This window comes from Madurella fahalii (assembly GCF_045866475.1).
Source record: "Madurella fahalii IFM 68171 DNA, scaffold_6, whole genome shotgun sequence".
In the NCBI taxonomy this organism is placed as follows: Eukaryota; Fungi; Ascomycota; class Sordariomycetes; order Sordariales; genus Madurella; species Madurella fahalii.
Window position 1 is genome coordinate 2591357 of NW_027263976.1, and position 23762 is coordinate 2615118.

The following is a 23762-nucleotide window of genomic DNA, read 5'->3' on the forward strand; positions in this document are numbered from 1 at the left end:
AATTGGCGTGGTCAGTGTCTGGCCAGGCTAGAGGAAACAACAGAGGGGAATGTGCGGTATTCCTCTGGCCAAGAGATGCGTGGCCGAGTGGCGCCTTGTTCGAGTGCGTCGATGAGGGACCGTCGGTTGGCGGGGTTGCCGATTGATAATAAAGAACTGTAAGCGCGGGTTGAAACGGCCGGTTGGGCGATCTTTGGCTACCCCCAACCTAGGAAGCAACCGTATCGGCTTCGGCGGATTAACGGGCGAACAACTTTGCGGTTAGAATGCGTTGAGTATCTGCGGGAGGATGATGCGCCGTTATCCAGCACGCTGCGGGATGGTGGGCTCGTCAACTTTTTTTTTTTTTTCTCCCTTCCTTCACCTTTCGCGGTCTCGCGGATGACGGTCCAGTCAGATATCAGGTTTCCAGTAGATGATAGCACAGCCCAAAACCGCACGTGAATGCCGCCTAAAAGAATCTTACAGAAATTTGAGGCTTAAAACCCAAACAGCTTGGGCAGGCTTGACCTGTCAGTTGCCAGGTTCGCCGATATTTAGCGGCATATCCCAAAACCCCCCAGCCTTTGGATGCATGATGAGCAACGATGGGCCGGCGAGCTGGCCCAAACGAAGCACAGTGTTCACACAGTACCGACCAGGCCCTGATTGACCTGAGGCCATAGCAGCCAGGGCAGGCATCAACAACGTAAACACAATGAATCATTGTACGGGAAAAACATGGCTTCGTTGTTGTCAGTGGTTTGTTTTCTCAGCCGTGCTGCTAAACTCGCTGACAAAACCCATCCATTTCTTGTTCTCCGTTTACCACGACGGGCCGTTGCTCCGTCAGGCTTCCACCTTTTACTCTCAGAGTTGCCATAAGGTTCCTGTGTGGTGCAGTCTTCCGGGATTGGCCGTTGTGCCTTTGGTCGACGAACGATGGATCGGACCGCCTCACAACACTAGCATCGAAACCGAGACACCACAGTCTGAGCACGCAGCCCGCGTACTGTGACCCCGGCCTCTCTCTTCGCATTTTCGATCCGTTGCCCTCCAACTTCGGACCCATGTGAAATACTGGCCGGAAAGACGGCAGCCATGTACGGAAGGAATGATCAGACATGCATTGTTTTGACCCTTGTTTAGGCCTCTGATTGTTCGATCCATTCGTTTTCACACGAGTCTCACTGACTAGCATCTCGCCGTTGCCCACTGGTCCCGTCGCCGGCGGCTTCCAGCAGCGGCGAACCGCGCCGAGAGCATTCTGGCACCGATCGTCTGACGAGGTCATCGTGCAGACCGTACCGCACCCTGCTTTTGATGATCATTGCCTACCTTTGGGAGCCGAGTTCAGGCGCCTTGGCTGCGCAGAGTTCTCGCCATTGCCGCAAGACAGAGTGTGGGGTGTATGATGCCAGTCATGGAGCGGGCCTAGGACGCCGCCGCCCGCCGTGGGGTGCATTTACCTGCGCCAAACTCGGCGCTCAACAAATGATCCGTACAGGAACCGGCTTTTGACCTTGATCACCCGGCATGCCTTGCATACGGGAACCGGTGGTGTGTTGTGGTATTTCCGGCCCTTTCGTAACCAGCACAGGCAACAACTCAACTCAGAGCACCACCACACAAATATGCGTGGTGCGATATGCCCGTACCCGTTCGCGAAGCCACCTCCCCGTCAGGCGACAGCCCATGCTACCGAACCCCGGGGGCTAGGGTTGCCGGCGGGGTGATGAAGTCAGCTGCCTTCGGCCGCCGCAACACGTGCTCACCTTGTGCACACAAACTTTGGGAAGAGCTGGTAGTTCCACCTTGCCAAGCAGAAGCGGCGCCAGGTCGACGAAGAATGCGATCGCGGCAGGTTTGGAGCGGTTGGTGGGGAAGGAAGTGAAGGCGCGGGAGGAGGTCGGCACTGTCGCCAAAATCTGGACCCCACTGCCGACCCTTTGGCGCTGGTTCCGCCCGGGGTAAAATCCCCCGTTACGGTCGGCTTGCGTGCCGGCCTTCCCTGGTGAAACAGTCTACAGCCACTGGGTGTGGGTGCCGGTTGTCGGCCACCAGACGTCCCGTACTCCCCGCTGCTGGAGCGAAACAAGTTACCTAGGCAGTTCGCTGTGCCGGCCTGACCTCGTGGCCAAATCCCATTGTTTCTTCTTCCCTGGCCCTACAAGAACATCGGTCAGATGAGAGGGCGTTCACTGCGAGTCATGTCAGCGGACCTTAACAACCTCCCCTCCTCCCCCCACCCCTCTCATATTCCTAATTGCCGCAGAAGTGTTCTAGTGCTTCACTGCCCCAAGGCCAGCATGACTGCTCTATTGTAATGTACAGTGCATGTACGGTAATTGGACATCAAACCCTGTAGTGTACTGTACGCAGATCCCATGAGCTTACTGGACCCCTATCCTTACCTGGTTCGCGGCTCAACGAAGAGTTACACAACGATGCTAACAACCCGGACGAATCAGCCGTGTCCCCGCAGAACATGACCGTACCTAAGAATACTTGGCTTCGGAAGGGAGATATGGAAGAGGGAAAGGATAGGAGAAAAATGCAAAGATTATCATTTAGTAGATAAGTAGCTAAGCTCGATAGGACGGAATCGAGTATGGTCAAGGTAGATACGGTAACACACGAGAGCTCGCAAGCTGCTTCGTGCCCGGGTGCGGGTGCACACTCCGGCAAGACCCTGCATTATCTTTTGAACCGCAGCCGCCCAACTGCGGCACAATTGGGGTCAACTTGGCAACACCAAGACTGCCGGGGTCAAGTAGGCAAGCCAATAAATATGGAAGGGTGTCCGGATTGGGGTGATTACACTGCGCGAATCAGCAAAGGGATTTTCTTGCCGCAGAGAAGCGTCTGTGATGGGCTCAAATTTCTGACCACCATTGTACATCTACCGAATATATGATTTCAGAACGCTGAGGAAATCATGTCTGCTACGATAGTTCCAGAGACGACACAATTCCTGGGGTTCAAGACCACACGGAGATAAGATAAGACCCTGGGCACCCCCACCACCCTCTCCATGTTGTTTTAGACAGCCTCCTGGAAGGCTTCACCAGACAACCATCCACAGCCAATCGTGGGCAGGATTGCAAGTCACGGAACAAGCCAACTGTGCCATGATAGGCTGATCATATGCGCTTGCGGAATGCCTACCTAACAGCCGGGTCGAGGGGCTTGCTTCGGCTGCTTGCGGGTGTATTCCGACACTCCTAAGACGCCGTACTTGGGAATTACCGGGTCAGGTTGAGCCCCGCCGCTCCATCTCAATCCCTAGTCGCATTGCACTCCTGTACATGCAGTACAGCACCCCGAAGCCGCTGCACTCTGGTTGGGTTAGCAGTTTCACTGGCTTACCCTGAGGTAACAGACCAACCGGTAACGTTAGCTTGAATGGGCAATAGTGCGAGCAGCTTTCAGGTCTTGCTCCAGTAAGTAATGGAACAAGCAGTCACCATTGGATTAAATCCAGAGAACAGCCCGCTTCCCTTGTTTTCGCTCTCAGCCTTCTCTTTCCGTCTTTCCGTCTTTTTCTCCCCTCGCTTTGGTCCACTCTCGTTTGCCAGGTCACTTTTGGTGTTTCTCCACGTCTCCACGTCTCCACGTCTCCACGTTTCGTCGTTTCGTCGTTTCGTCGTTTCGCCGTTTCGTCGTTTTGGCTTTTGACACGCGGACAACTCGGTCGCTATCGGTATCTTGGCGGTCGACCCTGCATCTTTTAGCCACACCTCGTCCGTTCTAGGAAAAAGAGCATGATCCCTCCCTGAGGTAGATCAGCAGCTTCGAGAACCGGTTTAGACGGTCCAGGTTCTAGGCCCCAAAATATCTGTGCTCCCGTTCTTCTGCTCCCCGCTTTGATCGACCCGACAACTAGGAAAACCGGACAGACCGTGCCAGCGACGTCGACATCATCATCGCTTCTCCGGCAGCGTGCGGCTTTTTTTTATACACACGCTTAGGCCTTTGATCGCCTACAAAGTACCGACATCCCCACATCTCCTCAATGGCTCTCTGCTAGGTGGTCAGGAGGAAACTGGCAAAGCCCGTCCACGGGTCTGTTGGGGACCCCTTCCTTTGTCCGGTCACCGTTCCCCTTGTTTGTGCCTCTCACTCGCTGACCCTGGACGACGACCCCACCCACCCTCATCGATCTCGCAACACGGGGCTGCCGGACAACGCCACCGCCCGGCTCACCAATCCCGAGCCCGTAACTGGGCAGGTGGAGCGGAAACCGGCTTGCACTTCCCTCCTAACGCTGTGTTTGAACAACCCCTTTCCAACCATCACAGCCCCGAAGAGTTGACCGCTTGCAACTTCGTCTTTTGTACCTCAACGCTGATTGAGCCGTGCCGCGCCCGGATCAGTCGCCGCCATGGCCGACCTCGAGATCCTTCACGCCGTCCCGAGCACGCCACCGAGCCCTGATGACCTGGACGGTGTCATTGCTGGTGATGGTGCCATCGAGAACGGGGCAGAAGCACGGTTGAAGAAGAGAGGGCGCCAGAGGCTGCTCCGTGGCCTGCAGCGTATCTCGTCCTCGCCCTCGTTAGCCCGCCATGGCCGCCCGAGATCCGCAAGCAGCCCTTACGGCATGTCAGGTACCCTTTCCTGTGTGAGCCTGGCATCGAGCGCTTCTCCCTTCGGCCAGCCGAGTACGGGCTCCTACTTCTCCCAAGCGTCTACGGCCGACGCCTCGAGCGCCCCTACGTCGATCCCGGCCAGTCCAATCGCCGAATCGCCCGTGAATGACGGTATCGAATCCGTACTGGCCACTCGAAAAGTCGAGCACGCTATGCCCGCATCGGCCACGGTTTCACTGCCGGCGGTGGTCAAGAAAAAAACAAGAACATTCAGCATATGGGCTAGCATGCCGCTTGAACTCAAGGTCTACGTGCTCTCGTTCCTCCGACCCAAGGAGCTCGTCCGAGCCTCGAGGGTTTCCAGCGAATTTTACAAGCTGTGCTTTGACGGTCAACTATGGACCAGCCTCGACGCTTCCGAGTTCTACAGGGAGATACCGGCCGAATCGCTCGCCAAGATCATCATGTCGGCTGGTCCCTTTGTTAAGGACCTCAATCTCAGGGGTTGCGTCCAAGTGGAGCACTATAAGCGGGCTGAGGTGATAGTGAAGGCATGTCGGAACTTGATCAATGCCACGCTGGAGGGATGTCGAAATCTCCAGCGGTCGACGCTGCATAGTCTGCTCAAGGCCAACGAGAAGCTTGCCAACCTCAACCTCACCGGCCTATCAGCGGTTAACAATGTCACCTGCAAGATCATTGCCCACTCCTGCCCGCAACTGGAAGTGTTCAACGTCTCGTGGTGCAAGCAGACGGACGCCCGGGGCATCAAATTCGTAGTCGAGGGATGCCCAAAACTGAGAGACCTCCGGGCTGGCGAGATCAGGGGCTTCAGCAACGTTGATGTCGCGGAAGCTATATTTCGAACGAACAACCTCGAGCGGCTTGTCCTCGCCGGCTGTGAAGAGCTAACTGACGCCGCCCTTCAAATTATGATGCACGGCCCGAATCCCGAGATCGACTACCTTACCGATCGCCCTATTTCCCCTCCCCGGAAGCTCCGCCATCTCGACCTCACCCGCTGTTCACGCCTCACCAGCGACGGCGTCAAGGCCCTAGGCTACTTGGTCCCAAATCTCGAAGGTTTGCAACTATCGGGCATCACTCACCTTACCGATGCCGCCCTAGAACCGATCCTCGCATCCACCCCCCGCCTCACTCACCTCGAGCTGGAGGACCTCTCGGAACTCACCAACGCCATCCTCTCCCAGCACCTCGCCAAGGCGCCCTGCGCGCCTTACTTGGAGCACCTCAGCATCAGCTACTGCGAAAACCTCGGCGACCCGGGCATGCTCCCCGTCATGCGGAACTGCACCCGCCTCAAGAGCGTCTTCATGGACAACACGCACGTGAGCGACCTTGTCCTAGCCGAGGCCGCCGCCATGGTACGCGAGCGGTCCTCGGTTGCTGCCGCCCCTCGCCGTGCCGCGCCGTCCCTCCCCGTCGTAGGCCTCAGCCTGGTCGTCTACGATTGCTCAAACGTCACGTGGACAGGCGCGCGCGAGGTCCTGAGTCGGAACGCGGAGATGGTTGCTGCTGCGGTCCGCAGCGCGAAGAAGGGCAAGGCTCCTGCCCCCGCTCCCGCTCCCGCTCCCGCTCCCGCTGCTGCTGTTGCTGCGCCGGCGGAGATCATCTCGCTCAAGTGCTTTTACGGCTGGCAGATGACGGTAGATGAGCACACGAAGCGGGTCCTGAGGGGGGATGTCGCGGCTGCGGGCAGGCTGGAGCGCAAGTGGGCGGATTATATGCAGGCGAATGAGGAGGCGGGAGTCTCTGGGGCGGCGGGGAGGAGGCGGAGGAGGAGGAGGGCGAGGGAGGCGCAACAGCTGCATGATGAGGAGGAGGGGGGTGTAGGTGCCGCGGGCGGGAGTGGTGTTACTGGTACTGGTGGGGACGCTGGAGGAGGAGGTGGTGTTGGGGGTACGGGAAGAAGGAGGGCGAGGACGACGGTTTGTGTTGTTATGTGAACTTTTGGTGGTCTCTCTCTCTCTCTCTCTCTCTCTCTCTCTCTCTCTCTCTCTCTCGCTATCTGGATTGGGAGTGAAGGAGACGACATCCAGAGGGGGGTGGGGGAGGGATGAGAAAATGACGCTGCAGGGTACGCGGTCATCTGGAGCCGCAATCACTGATACGAGCTGGCTGGTCTGGTGCGTTATGATTAGGTACGCAACGATGAGGGAGGAATATGGGGTGGGGTATGGGGTATGGCATATCTGGTTGGAAACGAGGACAAGGGGCTGGCGGGAACTGGGGAGTTTGATCTGGAGTTCGTTTTGGTGTTGGTGTCTCTTGCTGGGTGGAGTTTCGAGGAGGTGCATTGGAGCTACTGGCGGCGGATTTAAGTGGGTTACTTGGCTGGCTTCATCGTCTTTCTCTGAGTCAAATGTTTCACTGACATAGCATTACGGCGCCTTTCCACATCTGTCTATCATCATCGTCATCATCAGATCGTCTTGCTCTATCAACGCCGCGCCTGCACGAGATTTAGATTTCTTACGTGGTTGGGGAGATAGCACACGCAACAAGGAGGGGTCTTTTTTTTTTATCATGTGTCTGGCGTTGGGTGCTATGCAATGGTCATATTTGGGTTTCGTGGCTGCCCCTCTGGTGGATAAGGATCGAGATAGTGATGGGGATCGCCTCGCTTCTATTGCTTGCTTCGTGCAAAGCCTCTTTACTGAGTTGATCGATAGGCCCTCAGGCGCTTGCAATGCGGTGCTGATAGAGTTGGCATAGCCCACTCATAAGCACTGTGAGATGAGCCCATTCGTTGGGCTCTGCTTGGACCCCTTTCCAATCCCAGTGCCCCCCCCATACATGTACATGGCCGGCTATGCACTGGAACTGGTGCAATGGACGCCGTTATACCTGATATTACCCTGTTCATCATAGGTACTCCGATAAAGTCCATTTACGGGTTCCATCAGGCTCTGGGCGATAGGGTGTACGTCAATCAGTTTGCCTGCGGGTTTGGTGCCGTACTGTTTAGCTTGGGTTACCTCCTTCATTAGTGAAACGCGTCCATGGCACTCTCTGGAGGTCAGTGCGTGACTTATCTGGGATTAATTTGTTTATTACTGTACTGACTGGTGTCAAGATCAGATGGAGGAAGGGGTTTGCACCAGGGAGTAAGATGGATTGATGCTACAGAGGAATATGTAGCAATCAAATTACCCGACTGTTTTTACAGAGCGACCAGTGCTGCTGAGCTGGTTCTCTGACTAGCTGGGGAAAGACCGCGCCTGTATGATCTGACGTCGCTATTGAATATATAAATGGAGGATACTAGAAAATAACGGACTGGTTGTAGAACCCGAACGCCTCCATTACTTAGGCATCGACAACAGGTGTGTTCTAGTGCGTTTCCTCCTTCCTCTCACTGAGCCCTAGGCTTATCTCCATCAATTTAGAGATATGGAACTTTAAGATTGATGCTATTCTTCATACAACAAATCTTCCCAGCTCAGTGCTGTTGCTCCCTGGAATGGACGCGTCTGTCCCCATTCACTGAACCGCAGCATGTTAGCGTCACATGACAACAAGAGAACGCTCCAGCTTATTGGGTATGGGCTGTGTGGCAAGCGAGAGCGTCCCGCAGTGCGTGCCGGCCAGCCATGGATCCTTCGCCCGCCATTTCGGTGGTAAGCGAGGCCGCGCTTGCATCGAGCACCGGTGGCGCGTGGCCGAACCCCCGCTTGCAGCATGGCGGGCCGGCCAATTGACAAGGTTTTCAGTGTCAATGGCTAGATCGGGGCTAGCTGCTCTAGAGAGAGGAGCGCTGATCCAAGGACAGGATGGGCAATGGGGGCTCATCCTGGGCTCTGCGAGTATCTGGATTCTAAGCCGGCCAGTCGGAGATAGCGGGCTATAAGCCGGTCGTTGTCAAGACTGGGGGTGCTGAGTCTTCGCAAGTCCATTAGATTTGAGCGCTGATTGTTCTATCGCTCTCTCGCAATCAGGCAATTCAATCCGGGCTTGGGTTCGCCCGCCCGCGGCTGCGAGCTCTGCAGCTTCGAGTCGCACAACACATATTGTTACCTCTATCGCAATGCAGCATAGACTGCCCCCGCAAGGGAGTAGAGATTTGTGACCGGGAATTTTGGATATGCACACCGTTTTGACGGCCCGAAATTTCACCATCTGGCCGATGGCACCCATCCTCGATGCAGTCCGATGGATACGCAAGAAGGATCCGACGCAGCCCAAAGCTGGGGGCCCGAGACCGTTTCCGACGGTTTGCATCGAAGCATCGAGGCGTCCTGGAGGGAAACAGTCTGATGGAATGTGGGTAAAGGATGGATGATGGGGCCATTCAACTCTCGAGTCGCTTACACGATGCCTGCCCGGTACTCCCCCACAGGCCCTAATACGAAAGGAATAGGCCGCGAGAGCAAACAACGGACTTGCCGTCTGCTAGACGAATGATAACTAGAAGAATGGTGCTAGGAACCGTTGTCCACGAAGCTAAGGGACCAAGGAGAGCTCGATTCAGACCGCCAAGTATCCTGGCGAGAATTTAGCCCGACCCTGATGAGCCAATGGCGCGTTGGGCTGTCTCGATTGGGGTCAAACCCTCTAGAGAATTCTGCAGTTGAGTGGGATGCCATGTCCGTAGCGAACGACGTCCCATTACGACGATGCCCCGGATCCTATATGGACAATCGAGGCTCCCCTACCGACGGGGCCAGCCCCACGCTGGCCCACTCGGGTCTGGAAAAGGACCAGAAGCAAGGGACTGTTCTGTATGTACTACATACATATTGTCGAACAGAGGTGTGGGTAAGTAGGGGTAGCTGGGTAGCTGGGTAGCTCACTGGAAATAAGTGCACATACACAGTGGGACACCTGCCGGATGGGAGACTTTTGACCAAGATCGCGGCGACTAGAGCTTTCCATTCTGTAGCTGACGCAGGATCCTGCCGCCGGATCCAATAGAACCAACAAAACCAGCTGGCGCTGCTATGGGCTGCTTCCGGCCGTGTGACTGACAGAGAGCGCAATTGCAGCCGTGCTCCGCTGTACAGTATCTCTGGTGCCGAGAAAATTCATGAGGTTGGGGAAACGCAGCGGCATGCGGACAGGGACCTGAATTGAGGAATGAGGGGAGAGGGGAGAGGGTAGCACAGACCAAGAACTGGGCACCGGGCCTCTTACTTGGTGGAGAGCGCAGATTGTGGGTACCTGCTGCAAGCGACGCAGACGGCACATCGCGACCTCGAGACCGGCGATTTGATGAACGGTCTGGAGAAGACCTGTGGAAAGTCGGCACATGCCTGGCAGGCGACATTGCTACATGGGTACACGTACATACAGTACAGGCCGCTTGCGTGGGACAGCTCCCTGATGCAGGGAGGCACGATGCCACGATCATATGAGCAGTGAGGGCCGGCCGCGAACCCCACCTGGCCCCCGCCGTAGAGCTTGCCGCGTGGTGGCGGAACATGGGAGCTTCACCTGGTAGCCCTGGAAGCCCTGGTGAAGAAGGTCGAGGCTTGATGAGGCCGGTGCGTCTTTCTCGGCGGAGCCTCGCCAGTAAGGTCATTGCATTCTCACGACAGCCCACACTTTTGCGGTTGTGAACCTGTCCTGTACTGCACCTATCACAGGCATTGGACACGGCACTGGCCTTGGGCTTTGGAGGTTTTCTTTCAACTGCCCTGGTTCTCGCCGCTCGTCACCCAAAGCTTCCCTCCGCCAACCCATTGACCCCTCTTTTCGTTTTTCAAACCTTCCATCTCTTCTTTCCTCCACACCTTTTTCTCCCATGTGGTGAATTTCAACCTCCCAAACCCCATCTCCCTCCCCCCAATCGCCCGTCCTTCCTCATCCCGCGCCCTCCCTCGCACCGTGGGAAATTGGGAACCTGCCATCCTTGCGTCGGCTCCCGTCTCCTCCGAATTCCCGGGCCTGACTTTCTTCTTTTTTTCTTTTTGTTCTTCTTTTTCCCCTTTCCGTCCCCGCCGCCGTATCTTCCCTTTTCTGGGTTTGCGCACAGTCCAGAAACCCCGCCTCCAACAACCCTCGCTAGCCTGTGCCGGACCAAGCACGCCAATTGGGTCCGCCCGCCGCCTGCTGCAAAGGTATGTGGACAATGCCCCGCCATCGGCAGCCAGGGTAGCTCGCCCGCGGCGCGCACCACTTCCTCCCTTCTCTCTTAGGCGCTTGTCTCCTTCTCTCCACCGGACGGGGGAAAAGGTGGAAGGAAAAAAAAAAAAAAATACCAAGTCAAAAGGAAGGGATAAACAGGCGTCGGTTCAAGATATATGGGATACCCCATGATAGTTCTCGTTCTGCTGCGGTGACGCCTCTCGGCTTTCCTTGTGCATGGTTTCGTGGCTTGGCCTCAACCACTTGCGCCAGCTAACTCTTGCAGAGTTCTCAACCGTCACGTCACACTCCGACCGACCGCCTTTTCGGCACGTTGCTCAGGTCGAGACGGTTTAACCCGCTGTCGCCTGCAATCCCATTGACCAGCCAAGAACCCCACCGACCACGCTTGCACATCGTCTGTCGCCAACATGTCGGCTCCTCAAGACATGATCCCGCCTAATGGCGCTGACCTCTCCGAGTCGATTGACCAGCTCAAGCTCAGTGACAATGAGCCTCGCCTGGGCCCGGATGGGGATCCGGCGCCAAAGACGGATGAAGAGTACGCCCAGACGCAGCTCACCCTGCGGGCGATTGTGTCTTCCAAGGAAGCTGGTGTCATCATTGGGAAAGGCGGCAAGAACGTCGCGGATCTGCGCGACGAGACGGGTGTGAAGGCCGGTGTCAGCAAGGTCGTACAAGGCGTTTACGACCGGGTGCTGACCATCACGGGCGGATGCGAAGCCATCTCCAGAGCCTATGCTGTCGTGGCCCGGGCTCTGTTGGAGGGCGCTCCCGCCATGGGCATGGGCGGAGTCGTTCAGAACACTGGCACTCACCGTATGGTCCATCAACTGTTGAACAACGGGTGTTGCAGCTGCTGACTGTTGCCGCAGCAATCAAGCTCCTCATCTCCCACAACCAGATGGGCACAATCATTGGTCGCCAGGGTCTCAAGATCAAGCACATCCAGGATGTATCCGGCGTGCGCATGGTGGCACAGAAGGAGATGTTGCCACAATCGACCGAGCGGATAGTCGAGGTTCAAGGCACGCCCGAGGGCATCCAACGTGCTGTCTGGGAAATCTGCAAGTGCTTGATCGACGATTGGCAGCGGGGTACCGGAACCGTCCTGTACAATCCTGTCGTCCGGACGCAGGGCGCCGGGGCGCCAGGGCTCGCGGGGGCCAGCAGCTACGTCCAGGATCGGGCTCCCTACGCTGGCTCCCGCGTCACGCGGACAGGTAATGGCGCCGACTTCAGCAACGGCGGGTCTCGACCGTACACCCGCCGTTCTGATTCCGATGCGGCGGCCCGTGGCCCGCCGACCCACGACGAGAATGGGGAGGAGATTCAGACGCAGAACATCAGCATCCCTGCGGACATGGTTGGCTGCATCATTGGACGTGCGGGCTCCAAGATCAGCGAGATACGCAAGACCTCCGGCGCCCGGATCTCTATCGCCAAGGTGAGTTTATGCGCCGATCCTCTCGTTCGTTCACTCGCCGCTAACCATGAGCTGCAGGCTCCCCATGACGAAACGGGCGAGCGCATGTTTACTATCACGGGTACGGCCAAGGCGAACGAGACGGCTCTATTCCTCCTCTACGAGAACCTGGAGGCGGAGAAGATGCGGCGCCAGCAACAGGCCGCGCACCCTTCCGAGTAGGTCACGCAGGGTAACCGACCGATCTCCAGGCTGTAATAAAACCGTACATGTTGTAACCGTTGGAGTTACAAGAGTGGGATTATTACCAACTGGCCAGCCGAGTTCTCCCGGGGGGTTCTTTTCTTCCTGGTTTGGGTCGGATTTGGCAGCCCTTCGTTATGGGTCGTTTCCAGATCTGACAGCCGCAAGGCGTATCATTCGGCGGGTGGGAAATGATGTGACGACACTTCCTTTACCGAAAAAAGCACTTCGCCGGGTTTCTCTCTCATCCTTTTTCTTTCCCCTTATTTTGAACCGGTTTCATTCACTCACCTTACCAATTCTATTCGGCGGCGATTAAAACCGGCTATTCCACGCCTGTCAACCATGACGGGTCTCGCGGTCTACGCCAGAGGCCTACCGAAGGAGAAGAGGCAGAGCCAAACATCGCAGCCGATGCCGGGTGTCTTCTGAATCTTAAGACCGACTACCCCCGTTTTCCTCCGCCCTCCTGACTGATCCTCTCACCGAAATTGATACCAAAGTCTACGCCAGCTCTCCGCAGCTCAGTTCCTCGCATCTTTCGGTCATCCGCTTACTCTCTCAAACAACCCCGTATCCTTCACACGCGAGGCTTGGACTCGGCCCGCGCACACGCACAGTACCGACGACGAATGCCAGTTTATGCCTACCACAAGTTTCTTTAGCAAGGAGGGCCATAGCACGTTGTGCAGCCGGCCCAATTGCCGTCATCACTAGATAGTTCCCTCTCGGGGCTTGTCCTTGTCAAACCATCAGCAGATCTTACGAAGATGTCTAGATGAGAGACGTCTAGGTGGAGGCAGGAGTAGATAAATATATGAGCATGATGACCGAGCCTTCCATTCTCGAATGCTGCCGTGGCCTCGGGGCCGCTCGTTAGAGAGGGTGTGATTTGACAATCGGCTGGCCAAGACGCGAAGAGTCGTTGCAAAAGCACGCAGTGGAAGCTCCCTACACGGCTGCCATGGCGCGCGCCTTGGATAATATTTTGGGTGTCGTCCGTGTGTGGTCTACCGAGCCCGAACATCTCTGGATGTCGGTTCCTTTTCTTGGCATACATCACGCCGGAGCTGGCACCTGGAAACCCCACCATGCCGGGCGGTAAACAGCCCTAACGGCAGGGCAGCCGCGCTGGCTGACCCACTAAAAATGTCGGGCCGCTTTAGCGCGATAGTGTAATGGGACCCCTAAAAGGGGTTTAGACCGCGGGGAGAAGCCACCCTGTCCCAATGGCATGCGGCGGCGCAACCCAACCCCGGCTAACGTATCGCGAGCTCGAAGCATGCCACCATCCGTTGGCCACATAACCTCCAGACGCCGCAATCCCTCGTTTCGCCTTTTGTCTTTTTTTTTTTTTTTTTTTTTTTTTTTTTGGGAATTTTTGTTCCTCTCTTTCTCTCGCTCTCGCGGACTCTCACTTGATCTTTATTGTTGATACTAGTAAAGCGAGAGCTTCCCGTTTATATACCAGAACCTGACTTGTACTGCTGCCGCGGTCCCATTTGAAGGTCCACTACATCCCGCCATGGCACGCACGAAGCAGGCGACGCCCATCCGGCGCGAACCGTCTTCGGAATACGCCAGCAAACACGACCGTACAACGCAACGCAGGGAATTGGACGCGTCAGACGGGACGGCGGAGAAGGCCACTGGAAAGGCCAATGGCCAGGCATTGAGTGGCAGCAGCAGCGACGCCGGCGGCAAGGCGCCCGTCGCAAAGAAGGACGCCGGCATCACCACGCTCATCATCGACGTTGCCGGCATCTACGCTTCCTTGTGAGCCCTTTCCCCCCCGCTCTTTACTCATAGAAATGGCTCTTCCTAACCTCGCTCGGTCTAGCCTAACATGGGCCTACCTCCAAGAAAAGCTCACAACCACCACCTACGGCCCCGCCAACGAGCGCTTCAAGTTCTCCGTCTTCCTCCTCACAATCCAATCCCTCTTCGCAGCCGCGGGGGGGAAGCTCTTCTCCATCCTCAGCACCCCGCGCGGACAACCGGTGCCGGCCATGATCCCGAACCGGCGGATCCTGCCGCCCCTGCTCCTAGTGGCCTTCACCAACGCGCTCGCCGCCCCCTTTGGCTACGCCGCCCTCGCCCACATCGACTACATCACCTTCATCCTCGCCAAGAGCTGCAAGCTCCTCCCCGTCATGTTCCTGCACATCACCGTCTTCCGCAAGCGCTACCCGCTCTACAAGTACCTGGTGGTGGCGGCCGTGACGTGCGGCGTGGCCGTGTTCACGCTGCACTCGGGGAGCGGCAAGAAGAAGCACGGCCAGCACGCGGCCAGCCACACGGGCCAGACGGCCTGGGGCATGCTGCTGCTCGGCATCAACCTGCTCTTCGACGGCCTCACCAACAGCACGCAGGACTACATCTTCAGCACCTTCCAGCCCTACACCGGCCCGCAGATGATGGCCGCCAACAACCTCCTCTCCGGCGCCATCACGGGCACCTACCTCCTGCTGAGCCCCTGGCTGGTGCACACCCCGCTGGGGGAGTGGTTCGGCATGGACGTGACGGGGGGCGGTGGGGAGCTGGCGTCGGCGCTGGAGTTTCTGAGGAGGTACCCTGCTGTGTGGAGGGACGTGCTGGGCTTTGCGCTGTGTGGGTGTGTCGGGCAGGTGTTTATCTGTGAGTTTTTTCTCTTATTTTTTTTTTTTTTTTTTTTTTTTTCCTTTCATTTATTTTATATCCGACATTAGGGGGCAGGGGGGAAAGCTGACCAACCATTCATTTGACAGTCCACACGCTCTCGACCTTCTCGTCCGTCCTGCTCGTCACCGTCACCGTCACGCGCAAGATGTTCACCATGATCCTCAGCGTCGTCGCCTTCGGCCACCGCCTGTCGCAGATGCAGTGGCTCGGCGTCGGCCTGGTGTTTGGCGGCATCGGCGTCGAGGCGCAGATTGCGCGGCGCGAGAAGCTGGCCAAGGAGGCGGCCAAGAAGAAGGCGCAATAGTATTTTCGGGCCCCTTGTTGTTTGGTTGCTCGTTTTTCGTTGTACATACAAATTCCGGTACATGGCATAGAACCGTTTCGAGCGGATAGATTTGATTTGCCAAAAAGTTGAGTGATTGTAATTGTTGGATAAGGAGAGTAATGTACTGTACTGTACTGTACATACACATAAGCAGACATAAAAAGTACGGGGTTGGGCCGACAAAGAGTGGAAGAGATTCTCGTCTGAGACCGGTAAGGAATTGATAGTCCCAGTGTCACAACATGTGATGACCGACTGTGGAGGAAACATGAGGACGAGACTAAGGTGAGTCGTATCCGAGATAGCAAGAGTCGTAGTGTCTCCATCTTGTATGGCGGGACAAACATCAAAACGGGGAAGTATGAGGCGCGCCGATTACTTCGAATCTTGATTTAGTTTCATTCCGTCAGATAATATGTGTACACAGACAAAGTCATATATGCCACCTCAAGAGATGGGTAATTCCGCACAAGCACGCGCCATCTCAACCTGAATGCTGCTCCCCGGCCGCCTCTTCTCGAACCGACTGATCGTCTCGTCTCTTGTTGGCCCTCGCCGTCCCTCGCCGTCTCAGCGCGCGTCTGCGTATGGCCATGTCTGAATTCGAAAAGGACAAAAACTGCCTCCTCCACTCCGTCTCCCGCGTTGACTCCGTCCTCCCATTCCATCCGATTGTTTTCATGCGCCCCTAACCGCCCAGATCATACTTCTAGATTATACATTTCATTTAGAGTGACATTGATAAGAAGCAAAGGAAAAGAAGCCTAGCGAAAAGCCGCCCAGCCAGGAGAATTCGAAGTCCCCAAGAATCCAAAGCCCTAATGCGCCACGCCACCTGCCGACGATGCGCGCGTTTTGTTGCGAATCGAGACTTCAAAAGACACCAACAAGACGTTGAGCGCTGCGAACAAAGGAAATCATGATTTTAGAGTCAGTGGTGGTTATGGTATGGTATGGTATATCTATCATCAACAACCGGTCTCGGCTTGCCATCGCTGAGCGACCGATACGCTGATGGCGACTAAACCAGTGGCTGGATGTTGGGGTTGCTGGTGACGGCTCGACGTATCTAACGCCGAAGAATATAATATGTTGACATCCGTCGCGGCGTGGCCTGTTGTCCATCCAATTCGACGTGGTCGTGGTGAATGCAGAGGCAGTTGATATGCTTACCCCAAAAGGAAGCCTTCATATCATCTCGTCGATCGACCGCACGATCGGGGTTTCGCCCTTGGTGGGTGGACTGCGCGGATCCGCCGTCTGGATCGGCCGGCCAAAGGGGAGGAACGGGTCACGGGGGAACATGGTTTCGCGCGGCGAGAACAACCCTTCGTTCGGCGTGGGCGGAACCTCTATGAATTGCATGCCGGCAAGTCCGTTGAATGACTCGTGAATCGGGTTATTGGTCATCGTCTCTGCACGCGGTGACATGAGAGCGGCATCGTCGGGGAAGTTCCGCATAACCGTAACATGCCGATCCGGGACCACCTCCTTTCTCCCAATCGAGTTTGGCGACGGGCCCAGATTTAGCGACCCGAAACCCAGCCCCCCCTCCACGGCGCCATACCTGTGAGCGGCGAAACCGGGAGAAGGGGGCGGTCTCGAAAATGGAATCGACGGCGGAAACCCGGGTGATAACGGCGGCCTCGAAATCTCAAGCGGCGCGAGGCCGGGGGACGGCGGCGGCTTTGATATTGAGAGAGGTGCAAACCCCGGTGATCGTGGTGGCTTTGATAACAAAGGAGGGGCGAGCCCTGGGGACGGTGGGGGTTTGGATAGCGAGCTGACCGATGAAGCGAAGCCCGAGTCGGTATGCGGGGGCATAAGGCGGGAATCGAGGTTGAACCGACCGAATTTCCCTGGATCCGACTCGTCTTCTTTCTCCGTCCACGAGAAGCTAGAGGGCGCAGATGACGGGCCAGGCGAGATAGGTTCCCCTCTGTTAGGGGTCGAGTTCCGTCGAGACCGGACCGGACTCCTTTCGGGGCTAGCGGATTTCGACGTCAAGCCGTCGGTGGGCAGGGGGGCCGTCAGCGGCTCCTTTGGCGGCGCTTCAATGTTGTCTGCTGACAACGTCGCCCGGTGCTTTGTCGGGCTTCTTCCGGCCCGCGGTTTGAAGCCCGCGCTTGGCACCAGCCGCCTCTTGGAAACTTCCTTCTGGAAGTCCTGCAGGCAGTACATCAGTCTCATGTTCGGGCTGATCCACCTGCTCTTCGCCTGAGCGGCATAGTACGCGTCATTAACGCTCAACTCCGGGTTCTGGTAGAGGCCATATGCGATGATCAGACTCGCCGATCTGCTGGCGCCTTGTTGGCAGTGAACCAAGACTTTCTTCCCTTCCTTTGTTCGCTTATCGATCGTCTCACAAAGCGTCATCAGGTCCTGGGCAATATCCGTGTTATGATCCCAAGGCATGTGAATGTATTCGGGCTGCTTCAGAGGCTGCGCCTTAGGGGTAGTTGGTGTGCCGGCTGAGCCCTCCTCTGGGAAGTACTCAAAGGCAGTGGCAAAGCTAGCAGTTGTCACGGCCGTGTCCGGGATCGGGGAATCATCTGCGGGTTTCTCCTCGGGGCCCGGCGATCGCTGGCTGCCCGCGGCAGTCTTGAAGGGATTCGTGACTTCGCGGGCAACATTGATCACAACATCAAAGCGTGCAGCCTCTTCCGCGGTCGGCTCGAGATACAGATAAACATTGTCGCCATAGATAGCAATAGGGCCGTCCGGATACCCAGGTGACTTCTGGTCCTCGTTGTTCTCGACCTCGTGATAGGGCTCAATCTCGTATGCAGCACGATTCGCGATCTGCGTCCGTATCGGCGAATCTTCTTCTGCAATTGACGACGCCACTCCAGAGGAGCCTGAAGGCCGCGGCGGGCGCAAGAAAGAGGAAAGGCCCGACTCATTCCGCTCCAGCACTGTTGGTATTGTCATACCACCAACAGGACCGAATGTGGCAGACTTTAGCCCCGATAGCATCTGCGGCGAGGACGTCGAGTGCTTCAAGGCGCGGCGCTGAAGGATTGGTGGAACCGCAGGCGAGCTCGGAATGTCAAGTGTTGTGCGCGCTATGAGATCCGATGAATTTGTCTTAAGACTAAGCTGGCTGGGTTTGCGTTTCATTGGAGGAATCATAGGCTTGATGAAAGAAGGCGAGCACGGCTCCGAGAGTAATGATGACGAAATCGAGCTGAAGGGGGGCTGGATGGAAAGACCCTTCATGTTCTTAGGCCGCCTAGGTGCTGGGGAAGTCATGGGCCGCTCTCGGTTCGGGTCAGATACCGTCAGGCCGGCCATGCTGGACAGCCCCGCGAACGAGGTCGGCGCGAAGGTTTGAAGGGGGGCCAGATTGACGGGCGAGTCCGGAGACGAAGATGGAGACGGGTCCGACAGGTCTGACGAATCCGTGCACGACACTGTGGTTGTGGGAGACGAGTCCGCGGACCCTGTCATTTGCGTTGATGTGCTATCGTTGTGCCTGTGAGCAGATTCTGACGGCAGGGCACCGGGCCTCAATTCCGGCTGCGAGTTTTCGGGCACTTTCCCGTCCTCCATCACCAGCTTAGGGTCGACGATCGTAAGGGTATTCGCGTGGTCCATGATTTCGCTGTCGACGTCGTAGACAGACATGAATGAGGGTATTTGGTCCTCATACAACCGTCGAACTGCGGCGGAAGGCATATTCGGCGGCTCTGAGAATTGTTTGACACCCCGGGTCTCGTCCTCGTTGCGCTTCAATCAGGTCGCAGCCGCACTCTCGTCCGTCGCAGGGCGGCCACCCGGTCGCCTGGCCACCCCACCGTCTGATAGTCGCCGGGAGGCAAATTTGGAAGCGATGCTCTCCAATTGCACCGCGGATTGAAGACGGGATTCCTAGCTAGGCAGGATACCTGAGATAAACCTGTCGAGAAGCGCGAAGACAATGTCGGGCCAAGCGGGACAGCGCTGCTGAATCCTTGCTGTACTCCCTAGATGTTCTGGACAAAAAGAATCGTTCCCCTGATCCCGCAACTGCTTTGCGATCAAATGTCTTCCATAGACGAAGCTGGCCGCACAGCGTCGAGAAAGAAAGAGAAAAATGAAACCGAATCGGCGTCGCGACCGAGGGACAATGGGGGGGCCGGGTGTTCGAGACGGCGCTTTGGTCCTGGTGGAGGCTGGGGCAGGTCTAGCTCAAGAGATGCGCGGATGAACTGCGGCGCAGCAAAGAGGGCGCTTGTTCAAGACGGATGAAGGATCAACAAAAGTGAAGAAAGGCGAAGGGGCCGGCGACCGTGAGGCTCAGGCGTCAAAACATTATCCAGTCCAGTCGCCGTGGTAGAGGAGCTGGGACAGCAGGAGGGAGAGGACCCGGAGTCGAACGGGCGGGTTAAACAGCGGGGCTCCTTTGTCTCGATAACCGAGTATCTGGATCTCGAAGGCGCCTCTTCCCGTCCAAACTGCGTGAGATCCCTCTTCCGTCCCTTCAAGATCCGGTGGTTGCGAAAGGGGTTATGTGGGAAGAAGAACTGAAGATGGGAAGGGGGGGGAGGAAGAAAAAAAACCAAGAATTGGTTCGGAAGAACAAGGATTGGCGTGAATCGAAGAAACGGGGATGGCCGGAGGTCGGTGGCAGTGGCAGAGGCAGGCGCAGAGGCAGAGGCAGAAGCAGAAGCAAGAAGCGAAGCGCTGAAAGGGACGCAACAACCAAGCCCAAAATTGGGAACGCGGCAGGAGGCAGGGCAGTCTGGGCAGGCAGAACACCCCCGGGAGACGCTGGCACACACATTCTCAGAGCCCCCGGCTCGGTGATGATCGGGCATGGGCTCGGGAATGGAAGTGGGAGCCACTGGCCTTGGCTGCGTGCAGGGGCCTTGGGGTTGGACTGTGGACCCGCGTGGGAGGCTCGAGGCCAATGGCAGACGGCCACAGAGGGACTCCACGTCGAGGGGGAGCGCCGGCGGCTAGCCGCCTCTGCGACTTGCTTGCTTCAAAACAATCCATACTATAAATAGACGGTGCAACCATGGCCGCAAAATTGCTCGGCGGCCCTGATTGGAGGCGTGCCTCGGTTTGATGCTCGTTTGGCCAATCACCGCGAAGACTGTTTGGATGCCCCCCCTGTTCTCTCTGTGCTGCTGCACTTTGATCCTTCCCGGCTGAAGGAACCCAAGTCAGCGGGGAGATGACAGAGGAACCCCGACACTTCTGCAATGTGTTCTCCCGATCATCTTTGTTGTTCTTGCAGTCTCTGCCAACTTCCTGCAACGAGGCTGCTGGGGCCGCATGTCCCGTCCGCCTCATTTGCCCTCGACCCAGGCAGCGCGGTTTGTTGGCGCTTATGCCAGGACCGGAGGGTTGGACTGTCTACGGTGATGGGGCACTTGGCGATGCACCCCCCAATTATTAGCGCCCGTAGCCCCGAGCCGCTCAGTCGGAGAGGGGGCCGGACACGCTGATTGACACCGGCTCGCAGCGTGATGACGGCCGCCGCAAAATTCGACGGTCAGGTCTTACTCGTCGGTCATCCCACTTCTTGTTCGGGAACCTCCCGTCTGATTTACCTACGTATAGTTACTCGGCCGGCGGTTCGACAGCTGTGCCGCACGGCTCCAGAGAGTTCGCCGCAACCTGCCATCAAAGGCGGGGCCCAAGACGCTCGATCATAATGCGGGGAAGCAAGATGCCCTAAGCAGGTCTGTTTACTGTGGTATTGTTGACATGACGGCTCTGCGGCTCCCACACAGCACCTTCATCGAACTAGGATCCGGAGCCCCATGTTCCCCGAAGAGAGTAAACCACGTGGTGTAACGGACCGAGTCCTCATGGAGAAAATGACCTGCATGTCTATCTATGCACGAATGTAATCTAAATTGTCGGACCGAGATTGTTTGATTTATATTTATATCTATTTACTCCCGTCTTACGGGATGCTTTCTCTGGCCGTTGTCCCTTCCAACGACAGCAGTCCTCCCTAGTGTACAGTACTTGTGCCTTGGGGTCCCAATTGGCCGGAGGAGACCTGAAACGAGCGAGGTTCGAGAGGCGGGGGCACTGGTGGGTACTTGGAACGTGCGCTCTGGGTGCTGTTCATCTCGCTTACTCGACAGTGGGGGGTTCGGCCAGCTGGGCAGTCTGATTCAATTGGCTTCTCGGCCAGCACCGTGGTGGAAAATGCCAAGAGCAGAGCCTCAAGGCTTTCCAGTTTGGTGGATTTCCCATAAATTCAAGGACTGCCGCCTCTCGCTAGTCCCATCCCTGGATCCCCCATGTGCCCTGGGTACCCATCTTCGAGAAGCCATCTGCTCCATCTGCAACCCATTTTGGCCAGTGGAGCACCTCAAATAAGTCCATGGCGTTTCGGTGCAGCGTTGTGCAAGCTGCTCTGAGACGAGTCCATCAAGCCTTGGAAACGATCCTTTCAAATGTCGCGACACCGATATTGTCAAGATGACGCATGAACACAGAGAGTGGAATTTGCATAGCTCGTGCTGACAGAAATCAGGTTTTGCCAGCTCCCGTCCACTTTATATGGAGCCGCCTACTTGAGACCGGAGCGTCCTGCCTTTGGACGAAAAGAGCATGCCGTATGAGTAATCGGCTGATATTTACCTCACAACTTATATGGCCGGCCACCTTTGCAAATAGGGAAAAAAACAGCAGCTGCCAGGACTCAAGATGTCAATAATTTTTTCGACAAAGAGCGGGAGGGGGTGGGTTACAGATAGGCGAGGGTTCGGCCATTTGAAACACCAGTGCTTAAGGGACGCCGTCATCATCTCCCTGGCCGGAAACAATCCCAACAGGCTTGCCAAAGCTGAAGCAACGCAGCACAGCCGTCTTCGACCGAAGTTGGAGCGGTCACCGGGCCCGATGCACAGGAGAACAAGGAGAAAAACTTTGATCTGTGAAACTGCAGCAGGTCTGTGACATCGAGCAGCCAACTTGCAGTCTGTGCTTATCCCTCGGGTATTCAACCACGCTCGTCAACATTGCGCCTTCGGAGCTCTCCTATTCCTCCCAAACACACAAGGGTATTGCAATCAGCTTCTGCCTTCGCATCTGTGTTCTGGTCTGCAGAGAAACGGCCGATGAGGGGCGCCTGTGAGGGCGTCTACCTTGCATCGCGCTAGGCTAATAAACTCCGAAGCCCCCCTTCACTGGCAGTAGCGAGAGTCATGTCTCATTCGATAACCACATTTATGATATCCACACTAGCCGCGATACTGGTGGCTAACAAATGCGCTTGTCAGTCGGTATTTTCGTTTGGCCGTATCTGGCTGCAGCTCACAAACTTACTGATAGATGCGATTTCCAGGTAACTATGGTTTAGATAGGAGTACATCACCTCTCCTTTCCCCCTTTTTTCTTTTCTTTTTTTTTCTTTTTTTTGTTCCCCCCCTCCATTTTTTGCCTGCCGACGGAATCGGCGCAGAGAAGACGGGCTCAAAATGCAAGTGCGCATCGAACGTTTCCATTGCTGGACGTTGACAGATGATCCCGATTCGCCAATGCTTCTTTGCGTTTCGCGCAGGAGCGGGAGAGCATGCCAGGGCCCGTCTCACCCCGGTCGGTGAGGCCCCGGGCGCACCTCATCATCCACCGATGGTTCTCACCACGGACCGTGAAGCGACCCATGCAATGGTGGTCGGGCTGTCGATGTTCATCTCGTTCCCTCCTCTGAATTGCGAGACCGAAGTCGCCCGGATAGCAAAGCAGGATGCATCTACCAAGTCGCTTTGACCGTCTCTGAATTGCTACGTTGTAATTACCATCTCCACTGGTCGGTGCGCCGCCTCCCTGCTCATGCACGCCACGCCTATTAAGGAGGTGCGGGAAGATGTGCGGGGCCAAGTGCCCTCCTTGCCTAACACCTGCATGTTGCGCTTGGGCGTCAACGGAAATAAGACGCATGGGTGCCTGAGGGAAGTTGGGTAGTTGAGGCTTTTGGCCGATGTCGTCTGTAACACGAGCCGGCCATTTAAGCAAGTTAGAAGCCGTCGTTGGACAGATGAAGGGGCCCCAATATGTGCGTATACCTGGTAGAGAAATGCGTAGCAGGTAATTAAATAGCTACTGTGGGTTAGCGAGGGATTGAAGCCTAGCCTGGTTCTCCTTGGACCCCATCCAGGTCACTTATTCCTGGGCATCGCCCTTTGTGGGAAAGGGGTAAAGGGGCCGGGTTTCTGTAGAAGAGGGGAACAGAACACAATTCTCGTCGAATTGTGGCGTCCGTATGGTCGAGAGCCCTCAACCCCTCGCGACGCCTGACATTTTTTTTTATCAATTGGGCTGCTCATTCGGCGCTCCGTGTCTGGATGTGCAGCTTGCTTCGTTGTCCGTCAGCGCCACTGTTCGCCCTACTAACTCTGTGAGGTTGTGGGGCCACCGAGCACAAGCACCCTTTCTGGGCTCCATTCTGGTGATTTCGCGCTGGCCCATTGGCCCACTA

At 56.5% G+C, this 23762-nt stretch overlaps 4 protein-coding genes across 4 annotated transcripts; 3 read left to right on the top strand and 1 right to left on the bottom strand.

Moving 5' to 3' along the window:
- Nucleotides 1-4363: 4363 nt before the first annotated feature.
- Nucleotides 4364-6538, top strand: MFIFM68171_10804 (F-box/LRR-repeat protein 2; the record flags this gene model as incomplete). The annotated part of the gene is made up of 1 exon (XM_071066223.1): nt 4364-6538. One exon carries the CDS (start codon nt 4364-4366, stop codon nt 6536-6538), a length of 2175 nt encoding a protein of 724 aa, XP_070922324.1.
- A 4551-nt stretch (nt 6539-11089) lies between these two features.
- Nucleotides 11090-12327, top strand: HEK2 (RNA binding protein, heterogenous nuclear RNP-K like protein; the record flags this gene model as incomplete). The annotated part of the gene is made up of 3 exons (XM_071066224.1): nt 11090-11498; nt 11555-12126; nt 12184-12327. The coding sequence occupies 3 exons, from the start codon at nt 11090-11092 to the stop codon at nt 12325-12327; spliced, it is 1125 nt and encodes a 374-aa protein (XP_070922325.1).
- A 1546-nt stretch (nt 12328-13873) lies between these two features.
- On the top strand, nt 13874-15313 carry HUT1 (UDP-galactose transporter; the record flags this gene model as incomplete). Its single annotated transcript, XM_071066225.1, has 3 exons — nt 13874-14124; nt 14189-14985; nt 15096-15313. 3 exons carry the CDS (start codon nt 13874-13876, stop codon nt 15311-15313), a joined length of 1266 nt encoding a protein of 421 aa, XP_070922326.1.
- A 1209-nt stretch (nt 15314-16522) lies between these two features.
- On the bottom strand, nt 16523-19012 carry CPP1 (tyrosine/serine/threonine protein phosphatase; the record flags this gene model as incomplete). The annotated part of the gene is made up of 1 exon (XM_071066226.1): nt 16523-19012. The coding sequence occupies one exon, from the start codon at nt 19010-19012 to the stop codon at nt 16523-16525; it is 2490 nt and encodes an 829-aa protein (XP_070922327.1).
- Nucleotides 19013-23762: the final 4750 nt, after the last annotated feature.